We start from the raw sequence: 22,955 nt of genomic DNA on the forward strand, positions 1-22,955 counted from the left end.
GAGAGATGAGTGGGGAGCCAAGGAGCGTGGTATGTGTAGGGGCCAGCTGCACCCTGTTTGGCCCATATTCAAGCTCGGACGGCCCAGACACACTCCACCCACCAGGCTGTTTCACAAATATATATAGGCACTCATGGCTGGGAAGATCTTCATTCTGTATTTGGGTCTATATTGCTTACAGTTGTTCCTAAATAGAATAGCAGCATATTTTCTCATTTCAAACATCTTTGATGTATATTTGCTGAGCAAATCCTTGGTGTAAAACACAACTGGTGTTCTTTGACTGCACCCCTGCTTTAATCTGATTTAATTTATGATTCATTTGCATCACCCAGGAAACATTTATAGCAATTTTCCACTTAATCATTATGACTAAAAAGGTACAGGACTAGCACAGATTTTAAAGACCTTAACTCATCAGAGCATTGGACTGTGAATTCTAATTATTGCTTAAACAAGACATACAACAGACATGATGAATTCCTTAAACTGTGACACACACAATGGACACATGCGAGATTAGCATTGAATATCAAGGCTTGAGTTCAGCAGCACTATGGGCACTGAGGACAGTTCAGTGGGAGAGTCTCTCATGTATAATTGAATGTCACTGTTTTAATCAGAATGTGTAGCTGCAAAATTGACTTTTACAGAAAAGGATCTACAGCAAGAGCAGCTTGTTGGGAAATGATTAAAGGCAGACTGCGCCTAACATGAAGAGTTGAACAGCACTGTCCTGACGGATCAGGTCTCCTCAGGTCCTACTCAAGTCTATTGAGTGAGGCTTACTTCCAGAAAAGTTTTTTAGGATTGTACTGTAATGGGAAATAACCTATTTCTTGGGGTTACATGTACTTGTAGAGCCATGATCCAACTGTCCTTTTGGTGGCAAACAGATTGCATAGATAGGCAATACTCAAGAGTGTTTTTGAAAATTAGCATGCACCCGTAATCTGTAGTATGTAGAGCTCCCATATTTGACTACTACATGAATTTAACTCAGATGATTTATCTATCTGTGCTTTTTGTTTCTTGGACAGCTGCCTCTTCGGGGAAGAAAAATGCCCTCTGCTTTAACATAAATGGCAATCTGTGCAATTGGACAAACAGTTTTTATTGCAATATGGCTTTTAGAATCTGCTCAAGACCCATTGGGATTGCAGTTTGGGATTTTCAGAGAGCTCCAGATTTTTAAATGTTCATTTTATCACGGTTGTTCTCATAACAGATGTTCATTTTGATTATTTTTGTTCCAAAGTTCCATCCCCCAGCACGTATTGAGTAGGATGCTGTGGCTGAGCAGTTGGGCAGGCAGGTGGGAGCAAAGAATATGTTACCTCCATACCTCACCTTGTACCTTGGATGCCACTTCCAATGCATCAGAGGGTTTGGTGCACTCTGGAGAATATCAGGCCCCTGTTGACCAAATCTCCCCTCCCAGGTGCACCATGATTCAACACATGGGACATGTTGGATACAGTGTCCAGGGTTCCAGAAAAGGAAGAGGAGTGATTCTGTTTCAGTAATGGGGCAAGGAGAGCAGGAAAGGACAAGAAACAGACAAATGATGCAGCATTCATCCATCCATCCATCGCCCCTTCTTCCATTTTTTCATTTCTAAACAAATACGATGAATGAGACTTTGGAGGGTTCATTTTTTGGTCCATTTCATAAAAGATGCAACTTCTCTTGGAATCTTCTTTGAGGCTTCTGCTCATACTTCTTCCTTGGTCTACCCACCCACCCCTGCATTTTATACCATGCTCTGGGTAACTGGCGGAAGAGGTTGGGGCGGGTGGAGGGAAGGGGGGCTGATTTTAAATCGGGATTGGTTTTAAATTGTGTTTTAAACTGTGTTTCTGATATTGTATTTTATTGTTGTGAACCACCCCTAGCCAGGTTGCAGGGAAGCACAGTATAAAAAATAATAATAACTCAAAAACCATTTATAAGCATCTAAAGAAATCTTTGGGTTTTTTTTTCCAAAAAGAAGTTTGTTTGCCATCAAACACCGGGAACTTAGAAATCACCATAAACCCTTCATTCTGTGAACTGACCCCCTAAGTGCTCGGCCTCTTTATCACAAGGTTGCCAGCTTTCAGGAGGAGCCTGGAGATTTCCTGGAATCCCAAATGATCTGCGGATTGCAGAGATCAGTTCCCTCAGAGAGGCTGGACCTCATGACATCACATTCCTGCTGAGGTCACCTTCCTGTCTTCCCTTCACAAGGATTTTCCAACCAGAGTACAACTTTACTTTATCTCCCAGCTTCTCTTTTGTGGGGAAGATTACCTTGTGTTAAAATTGTCTCTCTTTTGGCTCTTTCATTTATTCAGGGCTTTGAAAAAATTATTTCATCATCACTGCATATTCCTGTGGCAAAGTATGCCACCCTCACAACTGAGGTGGGAGGCCAGACAAGGCCTTTTTTGGTTGTAGCATCCAGAATGTGGAATGTTTTACCTCGGCATAGCTTTAGGGCACCTGATTGGTTAACCTTTCAGCATCTGGGTTTTTTCCATAGTGGACTCAGCCCTTTGCAGTGATCTGCCAGCACCTTTGCTTGCTCCTTAGCACAACTTCATTCCGGAGAGCCTTTGGCAGAGGATGTGTTGCTCAGGGGCAGCTGGCAGTTCATAATTTGACCCTGTGCATTTTCCTTCATGTGTGCTTTTACAGTGGTTTACTTTAATATGTTTTAATGCTGTTAACTGGAGTGTTATCATTTATGTCCTTGCAACTTGGTTGCTGCATTGTGGGCCACCTTGAGTCTAAGGAGAGAAGGTGGGATGAAAATGCTTTAAATAAACAAATAAATAAATGGAAAACTCTCTCATTTATTCTTGCCTTGGGTAGCTTGGGACTCTCTGGAGTTCGTGGACCTTTGTTGGCAATATTTAGAATGATTAATTGTTTTGCAGATGCGTTCTGTTTTTTGGTGGTTGGTTTTTTATCACTTTCATTATTGTTTTAAAATTGATCGTGGGCTGCCTTGGGAGGCTGAGATGATGGAAAACTGAGGTACTATTCTTTCATATGCCCATAGAAGTATGATTGGGCTTTAATTGGGTCATTTTTCACAGCTCAGATGAATTTGGCCCACAAAAATTCTTGTTTGCAAATATCCACTGGAAATGTAAATGCTCACTAGGAGTATGATGCAGACCTATAGATCATTATGGAAAATAGGTGATCTGTGCTCCTGCTTCCCATTTCTTCCTAATAGCCCTTCCTTTGGTTGATGCAAGCAATGAGTGTCCTGGAGCACAAACACCTGGTATTGTGCAGAGAAGAAGGGCTGGATGGGAAGCTGCCAATTAAGGACCACTAATTCCTAGTTGAGCCTCTTGTGGCTCAGAGTGGTAAGGCAGCAGACAAGCAGTCTGAAGCTCTGCCCACGAGGCTGGGAGTTCAATCCCAGCAGCTGGCTCAAGGTTGACTCAGCCTTCCATCTTTCCGAGGTCGGTAAAATGAGTACCCAGCTTGCTGGGGGTAAATGGTAATGACTGGGGAAGGCACTGGCAAACCACCCCGTATTGAGTCTGCCATGAAAATGCTAGAGGGTGTCACCCCAAGGGTCAGACATGACTCGGTGCTTGCACAGGGGATACCTGTACCTTTTACCTTTAATTCCTAGTACTGGCCCCATGTATTACTTTCACATGTCCTTTTTCTTGCGCCAAGCACTTTGTATAGGGAGTCTCTGTGAGAACACAGCCAGGGTAGGATCATCCGGAAACTTTTGGAGACTTTCAAAAAATTCTGGTGATGGTCAGTACTTTATTTCAGTGAGGTTCATTATTAATGTATAGTTATTATCTGACATACAACAGCAATCAGTATTTGACAGCTTAAATGTAGTGCTGGACTAATACTGGACAGCTAAAATGACAGTTAGTACTCTCCAGCTTCCAATCTAGGCGAATTGTAATGCTATCACAAGGAGGGGTAGGAATTATTGCTCTATCATGTTGGATCTAGTTCAAGTGAAAATCCTCTCCAAAAAACACAGTTATATTGTCTAGCTGCAGTTAACAGCATCCAATAGCTGACATGCAATAGCATCTAGCATTTGATGGTGGCAAGCAAATCATATTGAATAAATTTATTTGTTTGTTTGTTTGTTTGTTTGTTTAGCCCACCCCTCTTGATCCAGTGATCTTGGAGCAGGTCACATCATATAAACAATAACAACGCATGATAAAAGCATACAATAAATATACATTTAAAATTCTATACAATACATGTTATAATATTCAGGTTAAGTTACACTAGTAGCTCATAAAGTTAGTATATGTAGAGAGCCAGTCATCTGATGAATCCTTCCCCTGAGAGGAGGAGCCAAGGGGAGATGACATACCAGCAGGGGGAGCCTGCATGATGTTTAGATTTTCCATGTATGCTGGCCTCAACCGTAAGCCTGGTGCAAGGAAGAGCTCCACTGTGGCAGGCTCTGTGGAACTGTGCTAATTCCATCAGGGCCCTGATGTTCTCCAGGTGCTCATTCCACCAGGCAGGGGCCAGGACCAGAGCTGATTGAAATTGGGGCATATCAGGATACATGGCTTTAAATAATAAGGATGGAAATCAAATCTTAGAATTGGACTATTGCTTAGTGACAGAGTAGCACTCAGAAGATCGCAAGTTCAGTCCCCAGCGTCTCCAGTTTAAGATGAATGTAAAGGTGATGTGAAAGTCCTGTGCCCAAGACCCTGGAGACCTGCTGCCATTCAATGTGTAGACAATATTGACCTTGATTGACCAACCATCTTATGCAGCTTCGTATATTTTATATTTTTTTAGTTCTAAGTTTCCCACATGTGTGGAAACATTGTAGCAGTTTCTAGGTAGCACTTCCAAGGATCTTACTTAGTTACTTAACTGTAATAATATGCCTCATTTGGCCTACAGGCCTTGAGCAGTGTCACACTAGACACATCAAGAAACAAGTAATTTAAGTAACCAACCAGTTACCATGTTTGAAGTCCTTTAAATCGAATTACATGAACAAAAAAATTAGCTACAGCCAAATGTCTAAAATTCATGCCTGCCAAGAGTTTCTTAACCTTATTTGATGTTAACAACTCCTCATTATCACAGAAAAAGAGAATCTTAGTATTGAGTATCTAACTGTCAGCCCAGAGCCTCAACTATAGAAAATTAAGAAAATAATGATCCAGAGTTCTTCAGCCTCTAGGGTTTTCAGGCATGGCTGGCAACCAACAGAAGACCGGGGTGGGGACAAGGGTGACATAATATAAGTTCAGGGAAAAACCCCAGTAGGAATATCCCAAATACCCCAATACCCCTATGGTATAAACCATAGATTTCTGGTAACTCCTAAAGAGAATTGATGTTACAAATAGACCAATGGCCTATAGTTTGTCTATTTTTCTTCTGCCACCACTCTGAGTGGCAACAGGAAACCGAAAGTGAAGGTAGGGATCCTGCACCCCCATTATGGGATTGGCAGCCATTTTGCATAGCCACTGTGTTCCCTGGCTTCAGACGTGTTCCCAAAGTATAGTGTTTGGGGGGAAATGAGACTGATTCCACATGGAGGCATAAAATGTGCACATCTGCTTCCAAATTATGATAGTAAACCACCCGTTTGCACGCTTCTTGATGGGAGACCCCCTCCTGCATTATCCTGCCATCTCATCATGGCTTTTGGGACTCTGGGGGGGGATGGAAGTTTGAGTCCCCAAAACCACCACTGTGATGATTTATGTTGAATGACAACCTGAAGAGCTGGGGGGAAACTTTGGGTTGTCCATGCTTCCTGTTTCTCCACCATGTCGTTGGGATTGAATACCTTGTGGAAGTAACCTCCTGCCCCTACCCCTACTGCTGCAGCGAAGCACAGAGGAACCTTTCCACCCTGGAGCTGTGCATGTGCGTGCACAATTCTGGGGTGAATCATGTGTGCTGGGGGAAATCTTCCCCTGTAGGCACACAAGAAGCAGTGGGGCCTACTGCCCCGCTGCAAGAAATGCCAGCAGCCTAGCACAGCCTCCACCATACATAAAAGGTCATGTAACCTGAATTCAGCCTAGTCATAGAGGCTTGCAATGTGCTGCTTTGTAGCTACTTTCTAAGCTTTTGTGCGCTGCTTCAGTGAGGAGGCTGAAATAGATAAATATGATATGTATTTGTAAATAATCTTTTCAATAAAGATTTCTCTCTTTTAAACCTCAAAGTTTTGTGAGACTGAATCTATGCCTCATCCACAAAGGTAACTAATAACTACATACTTTCAACTAGGGTTGGGCGCTCCTAACCCCGCCAGTGCTGCACCGTGGGGGGGGGAGGGGAGGCAAAGCGCCCAACCCTACTTTCAACACATTCTATTACTCTGCAGCTTTATTTCTCTGGAAGGACTTAGGCCCAAGACAAGTCCAAAAGTCCCAACACACTAGAAGATATTTCCTTAACTTGCTCTGAATAGGAGACTCCATCTAACTACCCACTGGTACTTGCCAACTTTCCGCAGTTCTCCTGATTGTTTTAAATTGCTCCTCAGCATTCAGCCCTAAAGTGTCTCTGCTTAGATGATGCTAACCAATCAAATTGCTTGGACCAGCCTATCACTCAAGTATAAACCCTTCAGAGCTCTTTCTAAGCTTTCAAAAGTGCATTCCATCAAACAAGTCTTCTCTAAAGTGCAAAACACAGACTTGCTAATGTGACAAATTAATTATTTGAATTAAGACATAGTGGCTTAGTACATGGATGTTAAATTATGTTTGCTATCAGTACAGACAGAAGGCTGCAACTCTTTGCCATGAAAGGAAACAGGCAAATTCTATATTATTAAACTATTTGTATAACCTGCTGAATGGTGTCCTTATGATTCACTAAGTGAAAAGGGCCTAGGAAGAATATAAATTCTTTGATATAATGCAGACCTGCTTCTTTAGTGTAAGATTGGGAAAATATTGATTTTTAGTAAGTTGCCAAATCTCCCAAATATAACATAGTTCATCAAATGGTGGTAGGATGGTAGTTCCAGGGTTTTTTAAAAATAAAAGCAAAAAACATGCCTTTCTTATCCAACAGGTCAATTAAGAACATCAGTGTAAAAAGGAGATAACTCTTCACCACAGGTTAAGTAACTATGTCTTTATTGCTTGTTGCCTGCTGACTCATTCTTGATTAATAATAACTCTTTCAGACATGATTTAGTGACATTTTGCCCTGAACAATTTCTTTCTCTGCATCTTTTTCTCCACACGCTTGTCCTAGTGCCTTTTTTTGTTAAAGGCCTGCCTGTCTTTCAATTAAACCACATTTTCCATCCAAGCCTGTGACAGCTTAAATTGCATAAGGCCTTCTGATTGGTATCAGCCCAGATTCCAATTTAGTTAAGACTGGAAACGGGGAAGTTTCATGTTTCTCTTCTTGTAAATCAAGTGTTAGATGGAAGGTTTCCACCGGCTCTGAGATGTCAGAAATCACTCTGTTTAAATTCATTATGTTTATAGAAGTTGAGCGTGGTAAGACTAGATCATGATTAGTAGAATCATAAAATCATAGAGTTGGAAGGGACCTCCAGGGTCATCTAGTCCAACCCCCTGAACGCAGGAAATTCACAACTACCTGCCCACCCACAGTGGCCCAAATTCTATGCCCAGATGATGCTCCCCATAAAAACAGAATCCCTGGCTTGTTTGGCCTGGAAGAAATTCCCAAAGTGGTGATTGACATTTCCAAATTGACATCCCTATTTAATTGTTTTAAACCAGTGGTTTTCAATAAATGAGGTAGATAGCACATAGCACCAAGGGAAGTGGCCAGAGATCTCTTGTTTGGGCCACCAGCCTTTGCCATGGGCTGACCTCTAATAACATTCAATGAGTCCTCTAGCTACATGATAATAAAATCATGTACTATGATTTGGAAATACTGTCACTGTAATCTTTCTCACAAGGTAAGGATTGACCGGAAGAAAGGAGAATGATGCAAGCATCTTTGATTCCCCATAAGAGGAAAAGCTGTATTGTAGCATGTGCATGAGTATGACCATTCTCCTGATAATTCACAAGTGACGTTCCCCACTATCTGTGCTATTAGTTATGGACAATACATAGTCCAAGATCCAGTACTGGAAATATGAATATGCTGTCCTTTATCATTTAGATGTGATATTTCTTTTCTTACTGCATTGAAAAGTGTGCTGCCAGCTGATACTACCTGAAAGTTCACACTTCCATTAGGTTTAGCCTCATGTAGATAGAAGAAAAGAATGATCTGAGCATGACCTTGTGAGGTCAGTACAAATAATGATTTTAAAGTTTTTGTTCATGTCATAAAAGTTCTCAAGTCATTTTGCGGTTCTACTGGTATTGACATGTCGTTCAGTTAATATAATTAAAATGTTTAAATAGTGTTAAATACGCTTTTAATGGTTAAATTAATTCCATATTTTATGCTGGGTTATTCCCTAATCTCATTTCCATCACACTGAAAGTCATAAACTGATCTTAATTATCTCTTAATAGCAATATAATCTGATTTGAAGAGAATGTGCAGACCTGCTGTAGAGAACCGATCTCATTGCAAAATGGTAAAGGGAATTTTTGAACTCATTTTCGCTGGCAATAGTTGATTGCTAAATCATCAGGTTTTAAATATACAATATTAAATATCTAAGCCTTTGGGGAATAAATGGGAAGTAAATTCCAGTTGGCACAAACAGCAGGTCATGTTGTACAACTATTCTGGGATCATATCACTTCAGATTGGTAGGAAGACTGCTTATTTGAATACTTGCTCATGAAAACAAAACCCTTTTGTGTGCATGAGCATAAAATGTTTTTTATAAATATAGACTAGCAGTAAAGCCTATTGTGTGCTGTAATGCAACGGGCGCTATCTCATAGTTTGGTGCCTCACTTGGAACCTGGCAACCCTAAGAGAAGGTCTCTCTGTGCACCACAACGCTGGCCTAAGGCAGGTTCAAGAACACCTCGGAAGTGTGGCATTGCAGAACATGAGCCTACACCTATTTGGCAACCTTACCTCCTCTCTGCAATGTTTTCTTGACCTAAAATACGTCGGGGGCACTATATGCCTGGTTGGGTGGCTGTGGAGGCGTTACACTGTTTTGAGGCCCCACTTTCAAACCTCAAGGCATATTTCCAACCCAGGGGTAGCCAACTTCCAGGTGTAGTCTGGAGGTCTCCTGGATTTGCTGCTCATCGCCAGACTCTAAAGATCCGCTCCCTAGGCAGAAATGGCTCCTTTGGAGGGTGGGCTCTGAGGCTTTGTACCCTTTCAAAGCCCCGCTTCCAAACCTCGCTGTCACTGGGCTTAGCTAGCACAGTCTGTTGCTTGGCTAGGTGATGTCTGCTCTTCTGAAGCCTGAGGCGTATTGCTGGCAACTGTAGATCCTGTTGTTGCCCACAAAGCCAAATCGTTGCCTAATGAAACTGGAAAACCTATGTCCCCCCTAAAATCTCACTGTCTACTTTCTTGTAAACTCTTGTATGCAAACTCCCAAGCTAACTCCACTTGTAATTCTGCACGACATGCCTTTTATTTCATAGGATCTTCCTGGCAAATACTGATTTTTATTTATCAGTCCAGGCTTGAGCAAAGTCACTTCAGCCCCTATGTCTCTTCAGCCAGTTGCTTGTTTACCATTTACAGTTACAGGGTCTAAAGATTCCTTATTAAGATCTTCCTGCACTTTCCAGAATCACAGGACCGTTACTGGTCTGCCTGTCTGTTTGCAACAAAAAATTAAAACTGTTACTGGTAAGGGCTGGCCAGAGCCCACAGCCCAGGTTGGATATACCTGCGCCACTTTACCCCAACCTCAGACTACAAGCCTCTCTCATCATCTCTATTATCCCGTTGGTCAGTCTATCTGTTTACACCCAAAAATATAAACTGTTGCTGTTAAGGGATGTCTCTACCATTGGCTCTACTATTACTGCTCATATCTAGATCAGGGATAGTCAAACTGTGGTCCTCCAGATGTCCATGGACTGCAATTCCTATGAGCCCCTGCCAGCAAATGCTGGCAGGGGCTCATGGGAATTGTAGTCCATAGACATCTGGAGGATGTCCAGGTTGACTACCCCTGCTCTAGATTATAAAGATCAGCTCAGCAGGCAAAAATGGCTACTTTGTAGGATAGACTCTGAGATGTTGTACCGTTTTCATGCCCCACCTCCACACCTCAAGGAATATTTCCAGCCCAGGGGTAGTCAAACTCCAGATGGGCCTGGAGAACTCCTGGCATTACAGCTCCTCTCCAGACTATAAATATCAGCCCTCCAGACAGTAATGGCTGCAGGGCTGTTGTGCAAAAGAAGCATTTGAGGTCTTCCACACAGATGGTTGTGGAGATGAAACACTTGAGGCAATTGCACAGGAGTGTTGTGCAGATAAAACAGGAGGAAAATTAATCCCTGCAACAGTTTCATCTGCACAACAGCCTTGTTTGGTAGGCTTCAAATGTTCAGAGAGTGGAGAAGAAGAGACATGCATGGGAAAGGAAAGCATACCCATGCCCACAGTATCCCTTGCGTTGGTCTTGGAAATGCCTCCCTCCCATCAGCCTGGAGCTGTTAGAGGCTCCCTCCACAGCAGGCCTGAAGGGATCCTGAGCAAGAGCAGAATTGAAGGGATCCTGAGCAAGAGCAGCAATTGGTTCTGGGGACAGGGAAGATTCCACCAATAGGAGGTTTAAGAGCCTTCAACAGTTTGTCAGGGTGTATGGTCACGATTTCATGTATATAGATGTATCAGTGCTAAGCTCCCTTTTTTTAAGAGGCCTTAATTTCAAAAATCAAAAACCATCTCCCTTCATTACTCATGTTTGGATTCATGATGGATGATAAATGGTTTAAGATTCACCCTTAAGGTAATGATGCATTTAATAGCTGACTCTTCAGGGTCCATTCTGAAGTTTACTGCCATCATAAAAAGTGATCTTCCCTTAGCTAAACTACTTTGTTTTTCTAAAGTCTTCATCTTTACCTGGTGAAAGGATAGCTATAGCAAAGATTCTAGATGAGATTCTAGATGAAAACTGTGAACTGAACAAATTGAAATTGGTGAACACAGTGGAACCTGAATAGAGGTCCCTGCAGAACTGAAAGGACAAAATAGTAATTTATTTTAACCCCTAATTATTGTCAGGAACATTTCCTCTTTTGTAATACATTTCAAAGAGCACATATTCCCCATAAACTCCCACAATTTTTAAAATTCCATTACCATTCCTACACAGAGGGGTAAAATGTACATGTCCTCCTGCTTGCAAACGCAGGATGGTAAACCTCGCATTTGCAGTCTTCCATATGGAAGACCCCTCCTGCATTTTCCCTCTGACCCGTACGTTTGCAGGCCCACAACAATGGGAGTCCTGCCATTTTTTTAAAGAAAAATTCTTGGAGCAGGAAATGGAGAGGGGAGGTGGGAGCGAGGGCAGGACACTGCTGCAGAGACTATTATGCCTTTCCCCCTCCATATGGACCTGCCTCTTGTTGCTCACCAATGGATGCAAGATAAAAAGTGGAAAATCTACTTTTTGCTATTTCCCTTATCCTGAGGCAAATCTGGGCATAACTCAAGCCAGCCCTTGGAAAGCCTTGGGATGCAGGCAAAGTCATGTGGAAGGGACAATAAAACCCACCATTAACCAGAGGCTTTCCAGGGGCAGATTCCTCGTGCAGAAACAGTCTGTATTCTTCAAAGTTCCTTAAACTGCATATTAGAGGAAAACTCAGTTTTCAGTGGATTGATCAGATAGTGAGCAGAATCAAGTGATTTTCACCCTAAAGAGTTGTAGGACATAGTATCATAGCTGGCTTTGGAGAGATCCAAGGAAAGAAAGAGGAAAAGATAAGAAGGAACGAGATAAAACAAGGAAAAGTCGGGATAAGGGAGATAATAAGTTGATGTTTTGCAGCAGATTTGCTGTCAACCATACTGATTCCGTGTCTTTTGGAGATATACAGTTCAGTCATACAGAGAGACACCCCTTTAAGACTACTGAAGTCAGTGGTCTTCGAAACAAGCAACTGTTGAGAATTATACTGCTAGGAATGCTGACTAGCATGTTTATTGTCCTCCGTGGTGATTTGTGACATTTTGATGCATTCTCTTGGCCGCTTTCAAGGCAGAGTCATCAAAATGAATCTTATAGGAAATTCTATTTCTGATTTTTAAAAACATTTTTGATAGGCAGTTCTATGTACTACAACAATCAAGTTTCAGTATTGTTTCATATGATCACAGATAATGGATGGCTGACCTATTTTGGCAAATCATTTTCACTTCAGTGCTCACCTGGGAATCAGTCTAGAATGCATGTTAAAGTTGGACCAGGTTGGATCTTGTTTATATGACTGTATGCTCCCCCATCATTCATTATGAGAACCTTTGGAAAGGTATTATTAATTATTGTAGCCATAGTCTAAATTCTGATTATAAACTCTAATTCATATCAAGCAGTTATTCATTCATTGGTACACAATGTGAATATCATATGGTTGTTATTGGGTGTTTTTTTTTTAAACATTCATTCAGTCAAGTCTCTATATATATCATCAGTCATGCTTAGAATTTGTGGAGGTTCTATCAATTATTAAGGTACGGTTTGATTTAAAATTCAAATGGTTTGAAGATCTGTTGTGACTGCCTGTAGACTCTCCACGTTTGACAGTATGTCATGCCTCATTTGTCTTACTAATTGTGAGATTTCAGGTACTCTTCGAGGATCAAGTATATATTCTTCATGGTGGAGACTTGTGTTTATGCATGTGCAGTAATAATGACTCTGCTGTAAGCAGAATTCTGGAACACCACGTACATAAAGCTGTTTTGAGTTCATTAGAGGAATATTAAATGTAGTAAATAGAGCTATACTTGTTAACTGGGCAGAAGTGGCTTTTAACTCAAAGCGCTGGCAAATGTATATGTCAGAGAAGGTTAAAGAACAAAGGTGCTGTACAGTTTGCATCTCAAAAGTAAATACCATTACTGCATACCAGGCTGTTTTCCAGGAAGTATTCTGCAGAGATTTCCAGGATGCTGAGGTAAGGCTGGCACCTTCATGTATCCATTCTAAGCAGTGAAACTGCCCAGGGATATTAAAGTCAGGGGCTCTGGCTTCCATTGATCCTCATCATGGTATTCACATTTGAGCAAGATATATGTCCTCTGTGCTGTCATCAGTGCCCCTCTGTTTCTGTTTAGCTTGTGTTCCTTCTGCTTCTATGAAAGGGTACTTGGGAGATAGAATTGCTTGGTAATCCCTCCACTGTTTCCCAAAACATGGCAGAAAAAGCATACCACGTTGGGAAAACAGCAGAGCAAGAAATCGTAAAAGAGAACTGTGTGAGACTGAGAGATCAGAAAAGATGCATGCCAGCGTGGTGCAGTGGTTAAAGAGTAGCAGACTCTAATCTGAAGAAACAGGTTTGATTCCCCCCTCCTCCACATAAAGCCAGCTGGGTGACGTTGGGCTTGTCAAAGTTCTCTTAGAGCAGTTCTCATAGTAGTTCTGTCTGAGCTCTCTCAGCCCCACCAAACTCACAGGGTATCTGCAGAGGGAGAAGCAAGGAAAAGTTGTTTGTAAGCCACTTTGGGACACCTTCAGATTATTAAAAACCCAGCTCATTGTTTTCCTCTCTCCATTCTAAGCTATGGTCTCTAGAATTCCTACCATAACCGAATCATAGATATCATAGAAGTATGAGGTGGAATAGAGATGTCACTTTAGCTGCTTCATAGGCCTTAGCTATAAAAACTAATTCCCTTTGACACCAGAGCCTGAAGGGGTAAGGCATGGCTGCAGCAACGATTGCTTCTGGATGGAGAAATATGTGATGCATCTTAACTCAGATCCTAGTGGAAATTGTGTTGTGAATGTTGGGAGCCAATGGCATTTCTTTCCGGTTTTCTCCTCTAGCATCTGAATCCAGATACTTAAAAGCCAGATATGATGTTTTTAACACTGAATATGAATAAGCCTCTTGTGGCGCAGAGTGGTAAGGCAGCCGCCTGAAAGCTTTGCTCATGAGGTTGGGAGTTCGATCCCAGCAGCCGGCTCAAGGTTGACTCAGCCTTCCATCCTTCCGAGGTCGGTAAAATGAGTACCCAGCTTGCTGCTGGGGGGTAAACGGTCATGACTGGGGAAGGCACTGGCAAACCACCCCGTATTGAGTCTGCCATGAAAACGCTAGAGGGCGTCACCCCAAGGGTCAGACATGACTCGGTGCTTGCACAGGGGATACCTTTACCTTTACCTTTTTATGAATAAGCACTTTTCCAAATTCTCATTTGTGTTGCTTGTAAGTTTCTGTTACTTGTAGGGGGGCAGTTCTGTACATTTTGATCCCTGTCGTGGTTGATTTGCTATTACACCACTTTATTTCCAGGATATCTCCTGCATATTAAATGCAGTTTTTGTTGCTGGAAATAAACCTTTCTACTATTGAACGGACCACTTGAGGGAGCAAAATGCATGCAGAGAGGTGGAACCAGAAGAAACAGGAACTTACCTGGGATAAAAATGAGAGTGCAAAAATGCCCTAACATGAGACATTGGGATTCAAGTCTGCTTTTTTGAAAGATTCTACAATCATAGTGGTCAATACAGAAATCAGAGTATTCTGCAGATTACAGCCAGGGAAAGAGTTCTTGGTCATTTTTAAGAGTTGCACAGTTCAAGTTAAGGTATTTTGTCAGTCACCTTGCCTCCTGTTTGTGTGTGTGAAGGAAGAACCATGAGTCTCTCACAAACCCACTGATTTTCATGGTATTACATGACATATTGTGACAACAGACAAATATGCTGGTGAAGTCTTCAGTGTATTTGTCTGGCTGTAGCAAGCTGCAACATAAACATGTCCTGATGGTGAAAGATCCATGAGAGCACATTAGAAAAGAATAATCCATTCATGGACTAGAAAACAGGTTTTGTGAGTGAGATGCACATCATAAGTTTCCATGCACGCTTATAACACATGTTTCAACTTTCCTTTAATACAATGTGCATTCATTACTGGGCTCAGAAAAGCTGCAATAAGAAGACATCATTAAAATGCTTCTCCCTGGCATTCAATCAATAAATGGATTTCAGTGTCTGGACGGGGAAAATGTTCTGTGGTGTTGTGTACATAGAACACAACATTTAGACTACTATTCGGTTTTAATTATTTATCCTTGTTAGCGTTGAATGAACAGCTGTTTACATGATATACAATTACCACCAGCTTGCAAGGATACAACTACTAAAACTTCAGCTAGTTGTCATTAATATATACATCCACCTCCTCCTCTTACAAATATCCAGTCTTGGCCCTATCACCTTTGTAACATGGTGGAGATTCTTCAGATTTCCCTGGGTGAGAATCTGTCCTGGTAAACCAATTTCATCTTGCTTGTTCTCTGTACAGCATGAATCCAGATATGTAAAGCAGAATTATCGTCACAAAGATCGTTTATACACAAGAGGTTTCATGCAGGGGTGCAGGCTGGAGTTTTCGTCGTGGCAGGTTGTCCCACCTCTTCCTGCACCCACATAGGGGAGTATTTGGCCCAGTGCACCTCATCCACCCATGCTCCTGCATGGGAGGTGGGGCAGTGAAGTTCCCAGTGCATAAACGGTCAAAGCTTCCCAATTTAGCCCCATATGTGATACGCAAACAACAGAAATGGCCAAGTGCTTCTATTAACTGGCTGGATCAAATGTCAGTAAGAGACAATCTTGACAGATTCTGACTTTCAACAACAATGCAAGAGAAACCCAGATACTACCTCTTATAATGGCTATGCACTATTGTGTACCTCCTGCCTCTAAGTTGCATTCTTACATCTTAGGAATATATGGCATCAATTCTAGCAAAGCACAAGGAGAACTAAACCTTCCACTGTATGCATAGTAATTTAACAAGCCACATGTAATGATTTAATTACCAATCACAAGAACACAAGACTAGTAAGAACCAAAAATAGCTCATAATAATTCATATTTTCAATGTCAATCATTTATAAATGGAACTGCACACAATGCTCATTCATGGCCATTACTGGCTCACACAATCATAAACACACTTAATACCAAGAAAGTCCTACTCAACTCCATAAGACTTATTTTTAAGTAAATAGACATAGAATTGAGAAGCAGTTCATTTGTTCCAAATATCCATCTCCTAGTGCTTAAAGAGCCTTCTTCTGTGGGTGAATGGGAATGTCTGCATGGAAGCTCTCAATGTACCTAATTTCATGCTTTAGAATACAACTAAGCATGCAGAAAGCACACCCCTATGAAGATGCAAAGAGGGATTTTGTGCACCATTTTTTCCAATTCCTTTGTTAATTGTTGTTTTGTTTAGTTGACTATGATGGGAGCTCAAGCTAGGATTTACATTTGGCTTTAGGTTTTCCAGCCAAGAGCCATATGTCCCAAGCCCTTTCAGCAAACTATTTTTTAAATTTTTGCACTGGTTTCCTGCTACATAATGTCACATGACCCAAACCTACTTGGTGGTTATAATAGTGGTCCTGATAATGTAGGTGTCATGAACTGGGCAGAGTTCAGCTAGTAAAGTCCTCTCAAAGCAAACATCCAAGATTTCAGGGTAAAATCCAAAGAAAACCTTTATTGAATAGGCAATACAAAACTGAAGGCAGCCAAGAAGCATAGAGCAAACTTCTTGGCAGAGACAATAGACATAGGCACACAAGGTGTCTTTTTAGGACCCATACCAGAGGGGAGGGGACCATCAGAATTATGGCGGGAGACCAGGGTAAGGAATGGGTTCGAAGATTCTCAGGCTAGGCCAGATAACCCCCCATTGATCTAGGTTGTAACAACTCTGTTTCATCTCTACATTCTACAAGGATGTTTTAGGGTGGAATAGATAAGGTTGCCCTGCTGGGAACATCCGGGGGAAGCGAAAGGGAGGTTGAGCACCAGATAGCAACCAGGAGAAACATGAAGGTTTTATGGTGACAGGTTCAGAGTGCATGTGAAACATGTTACTGCTTGGATTTTTTGTGAATTGCAACATTGGGGTCTATTTTGACTTGAATGCCTCTGTCTAATTACATTGAACAAGGGTTAGTTATTGACTTCTGAAGATGTGATCAAGGAGCTTGACCTCTTTGCCTCTCTACTTGACATTTAGAAACCTGTCAAGCTTGGTCAGAGTTGGCCTATAATGAAAATTATTTAGTTTAAAGATTGTGAATCTTTCTCTCCAAGAAGAATGAGCACTATTGATCCTTGATGAAGCTATTGTAAAACCTTTGCAAAAGAAGAATTATTTTGAAAATAGGCCTGTTTCAAATATCATTCCTAGTTGATATATTCATGAATTTGGTCTAGTTCCAGCTTCAGGCACTTTGGAGTAGAACAAACTACTTAGATGTATTTCTTGTTGATAAGAGGCCTTCTGCAGACAATATTACTCATGCTGGGGAAAAATGAATGAAGAGGGAGATCCGTCAAGAGCATGCTGGCCCCATGCCCTGCTTAAATCCTACCACGGTGTTTTGAGCACTTTGCATATGTACAAAGTATGCATGTATAGCATCTGCCACTATGCTTGAGAACACTACCTTTTTTTTAGAATGTCCCAATCAAGGGGACAAAGCAAATGCTCATGCACTTAGTACACATACAAACTTCATGCTCATTAACCTCCAGTAGTGGAAAAATGGCTGACCTGATTTATTCTGTTGCTTTCTCAAACCCTGGTTCAGGCCTATAACTTCAAGCAGGCCTTAAACTGATTTTTTTTGTAAAAGTATGTGCCTCCAATTAAGCCATAGATTATTGTCATTGGGAGTGTCACACCTACAGTCTTGAAGCTTGGTAGCTAGCTCTGTGTTGAACATTTGAAGATAAGACATTCTCTTCCTAGCTTTCTCCAATTAACACTATGAGCTCCTCACCTAGTGCTGGTTCAGGTCACAATGAAGTCAGCTTTTTTCAGCTAAAGCTCTGATTGGTCATTTCCCTAACTTGCGACATTGACATCAAGGATGCCATTGGCCTAACTTTTAACTGCTATATAAATTTGATTGGCCTTATGTATGAAGGCCCTTATGGGATGATTCCATAAAATATCCATTTTTACTTATGTCAATTGTCTTAACGCTTTGTGAACCCCTACTTTGTTTAGGGGGACTTTGCTTCCTGTGGATCCGCCTGGGTTTGACCAACTTTTAAACTTTATTAGTCTCTTTGGACTTTGAAATTCAACCTTGTAACCTTTTGGTTGTGAGTATGTTTAGATGGAGAAATTATACAACATTATCATTTTATTCACTGTTATATCAATTTTGTGTACCTCACCCACAAAGGTAACTAATAACTGCATACTTTCAAAATGCTCTGCTACTCTCATTTTCTGGTGGAACCTAAGACTGAGTCTAGTCTGAAATCCCCAACAAAAAGCCTAAGGAAATGGAAACATCTGGCAATATCCACATTATGCCTATGTGGATACAGTGGTTTGAGTGTCAGATCAGGGCCAGGGAATCTTGGGTTCAAATTGTCACTTATCCCTGAAGTTCACTAAGCAACCCTAAAATATTTGCTAGACCAAACTCAGACATTTATTTATTTTGGAGATTGGGGCTTTAAATAAATTATGATTTGAATCTGAATTGTTGAAACAGTACCCCTTTATTCACAAATTTAGTACTGTTATTAAGAGTTGCTTTGTTTATTTGTTTGATTTCTTTGCAGTTCCACTTCAGTATTTAAATTTGAACTATAAATGTGGTAGGAAATATTAGTATTCTTAATACAGCTGATATTTACACTAATAAAACACAGAATCCATTATCTATCGCCTATGTCCATCTCCTTTACATTATGAATAAAAATGTTCAAAACCTTTTTATCGTATTCAATATGATACCCAATAATTCTAACACTGAATCTTTTCCCCATCTTTTTGTATAAATGTACCATCGTTTTTAGTTTTTGCCAATATAGATCCTGTCTGTCACTCCTTTCAGGTTCCCTGTCTTTGTTATTATGCCTTCAAATTTGTCTAGGGGACATGAAATATTCATCTGATCCTGCTTTGATAGAATTATACTCTTAACTTGCAGCTATTGATATATTAAGATAGGAGCATTCCCTAGTTTCTGTTTAATGTCAGACAGTTAGAATTGCACCATCTTTTGTACAAGCCAACAATTTTATAAAACATGCAGCCATCCATGGCTTAAAGTTGTTAAGATTATATGCTTAGTGAAATGTTATATTCTGAAGCACAGGCTGACAAAGGGAAGAATGTAAGTCTAACTGAATTTTCCATGGGCCCATTCTTATGATAGAACTGCTCATATTATGTTCCTACCCAGTTCCAGTCTTTGGTGTTTCTCTCTCCAGGTCCAAGTAGATGATGATATATCAATGCCTTGCCCCTCTACTTCCCAACAAAGGGTCTCAAGACAATACATTAAATATTTTATATTTTAAAGATTAATTATTGTATCTTCTTATTGTTTTTATTATTATATTTTATATGCTGTTAGCTGCCCTGAGTCTCTTGTGGGGGAGAGGGAGTAGGATATTTAGTTTATTTTATTATTAAATTTATATACTGCCTCCCCTCCCATATGGCTCAGGGTGGTTCACAACACAGTCCAGAATACAATACAATATTAATTTGATAAATACACAAAAATAACTAAAATGAATTGCAGTAGGAGGGGCTTCATTATTCCTCCCCTTCCACCCTGCATGCTTCCACTTGAAGAAAAAAGGATGCAGGTGGTGCTTTTAGCCAAGCTACTGAATCAGCAATAAAATGGGATGGGAGAGAAGGAGGAGAGTAATACATATGTCAGGCAGAGGCTGCCATTCTGAACCTGTGGCTAACAGCAAGCTCTTAAGATGGAGTCTGACCCAGCTTGGCAGACTTGAACAGTGTCTGGCTTTGGCCCAAGCCTAGACTATTGAAGGGTGCCACTAGTTGTGGATGGCAGTATGCCAGTCTGAGAGGCAGGGGTCCAGCCATACTTAACACTAGGGGACTTCCATCTGTGCTTTGTTGTTTCCACAACTGCAAGAAAATACCATATTTTATGTTTGAAACAGATCTGAAGATAAACCAATGAAGAATACCTGTGGCTGTCACACATATCAAGTTCTGATAGTCCTAAAACCTGCTGAGTGCATTAATATTTGTACTGCATGATGGGCAGTATGAAACATGTGATAAACTGGTTTTTGTGGCATGTAATAATATTGATAATTGGGGGATGTGAGACACTTTGAACAGGTCTTTGGAGCTGTGGCATAAACATTTTCCAGGTAAGTAAATAGGGTGTTAGGGCAGAGTTGCCATTGAGCTCCCTGTGCCTTTGGCCCAAACCTCAGAAATAATCTTACGGTTGTCAGATTCTTTGTGTGTTCAAAATGTGCCAGAACTGGAAAAAAAATGACATTAACATCTAATGAGCCAGCCACATGTTCTACTGTACCTTCTTAAAAAGTGAAATCCAGGCAGGTCAATGTATTTTAAGATTAAATATGCATAGGAGCTAAGTGTTAATTTTGTAACTGTTGTGTTACAGTTTAATATTCAGTCCAATGGGATTTTGGTTTGTTTTGCAAAAATTGCGAAGATTGATGTAACACACTTTCCAGCTTGACTTCTGATTGATGGTTTTCCAAAGAATTCATATCCATCTTGTTTTCAGTGACTAGCCTGGATTTTTTTTAACGTAGCCTGTACTTGTAGCATTTCACAACAGCAGCAGTAAAAGCAATGAAAGCTGAGAAAACAATTCTTTTTGAGGTGTCAGAACAAGTTGACAGAAACAACTCGTGTCACAGGAATTGGGTAAAGTCGCTGTAATATTTGACAACTGTTCTTGATAATCTCTTCTGCAGTTTATCTTATTTCTGCAAAGCAAATAGCTAAATATATTGTCATCCATTACCAAGTGAATGAATGCTGATATGCAGGGGAAGTGTTTTCATGTATGTTGTTGTTTAAAATGTCTAGAAAATTTTGATACAGTATTTCAGGATGGAAAGTGAGATGTACATGAAAGCAGCAATTTGGGCTTGGTTCGGCAATAACAATATGTACTGAATTAACTAGTAGCTGAAACAAGAAATATTTCAGAGGCTATGGGAAGAAGAGAGTCAAAGATGCCACAACAGCTCTGAACAACATCTTTTCATTTTCAATCCCTCAGGTTAATAATGTATGGTTTTGTAAAAGCCATGGTCCAACTTGAGCAGCTGAAGAGTGGCGACTTCCACTTCACTGACTGTTTGTTCTTTGGTTCATTGATGTCTGCTACAGATCCAGGTAAGAAAAATGTATTATGATTGCTGTTGTGGCTGCTTAACTACACAATGTAAGGTCATGAGCAGAACATAAAGGGTTTTCCCATATTCGATCCTGACACAGAGTAAGTTAAAGCACAGGCTCAGCGTCAGCCTACGTTTGGTACATATACAAGATGACATTGATGGGCTCTCAAGCTTTGTGGCCCTCTCCTCCACATATTGACTGTGAAGAAATCTGTCTCCACTGATTTCTATGGCTCTTACTCCACAGTGTTGATATTCGTATTGGAAGTTGATCATCAATCAGCAAGCCATTACCATCTCTTGTTCGACTGAACAGGAAAATTCCTCTGATATAAATAAGCCTTCAGAATGCTCCAAAGCAAATATAATTTATGTTTCAGACTTGCCTGGGATCTTCAGTTTCAGTGTCCCATTTGCATTTTCTTGAAAGTTATTACTATAAGTCAAAATGATATATACATGTTTTAGGCCTCCAATCAATTGCCAGCATGCCTCAGAAGCAAAATCCATGTCAAGTTGTAAGTTTTGTGTCTTTATTTATTACAGGGGGAAAAATGTCACTAATCACTTGAGAACTCTTGTGCGTAGCCAGATAATTAGTGGTTGCAGGTACAAATTTAAGTGTTTGAGTTTTGTGCTAACCTGATAGAATAATTGAAATTCATTAATGTACAATTATTAATAAGTGGCATTTAATCTCATTTGTCCGCTTTCCATGGTAAACCTGGCATTTGTAATATTATTTTTCCATATTTTGGAGGCTGTTCTCATTATAGTTTCCTACTTGAAAGCTAGTACTACGAAACATTTTCAATTAGGTACCTGAAAAGAGAGAATGTAATTGTTTTTCTTTTTCAAAGGTTTCTATCCTCCCAGGTTATATTTCCTAAAATAAAAGAGATTTATATTTTCTGTTTTACTCTGCTGAAGTTAAGACATTGAAGCTGAGAATAGTAATAGCTGAGCTACCCAGTACATCTTTCAGTAAGTATTCCTAAATAGTGTATATCATATAGAGTACGATTGCACCTGAAGAGAAACATAGATTGAGATCTATGTTTGAGGCATCCAAATTGGTGTCATAACATTTCTAACTCCATCCCAAATAGAGTTTGTATAGATAGTAAAAATAGAAAATATACATGAGTCATCATGCCAAAGTAGCTTACTGGATGACCTTGTGTCAGTCACACACACAGCCTAAACTGTCTCATAGGCTTGTCATAAGGATAAAATTGAGGAAATTGTCTAAATTGCTTTGGGGCCCCACTGTGAAGAAGGCTGAGGTATAGATGAAGTAAATATGTTAAATCTGATAAAACCAGCTAATAGGCTAAACCTCCTCTCCTTTACCAAATGTATCCATATCCCTAATCCAAATTACTCTGTTTGCAAATTATACCTGCATAGATTCTATAAATACCCCGTATCGATGGGCAGAGTTTGTGCCAGTGGATGCTCACATGTGAAGAAACAAACACATTCAGGTGTGTGAGGCAAAGCATCTGTTTCCTCCCCAAGAGTTTATGTGAATATTAGTGGGTCTACTTCTGCTTGCAGGTGTCTATAATTGGGCCTTTCTGCCTACACCATCCTTATCTCTTTCATGGCCAGAGTCAAGAATGTCTTTCTTGGGAACTTG

At 40.5% G+C, this 22,955-nt stretch overlaps 1 protein-coding gene across 1 annotated transcript in view; it reads left to right on the forward strand.

The window, feature by feature from the left end:
* SLC9A9 (solute carrier family 9 member A9) overlaps positions 1-22,955 on the forward strand; it is a 303,560-nt gene that overhangs the window by 40,733 nt on the left and 239,872 nt on the right. The window contains exon 5 of the mRNA XM_077348768.1: positions 21,193-21,308. Within this exon, the coding sequence (XP_077204883.1) occupies positions 21,193-21,308 (116 nt within the window). The remainder of the gene's footprint in view (positions 1-21,192; positions 21,309-22,955) is intronic.

This window comes from Paroedura picta, chromosome 8 (genome assembly GCF_049243985.1).
Source record: "Paroedura picta isolate Pp20150507F chromosome 8, Ppicta_v3.0, whole genome shotgun sequence".
NCBI classification, from domain to species: domain Eukaryota; kingdom Metazoa; phylum Chordata; class Lepidosauria; order Squamata; family Gekkonidae; genus Paroedura; species Paroedura picta.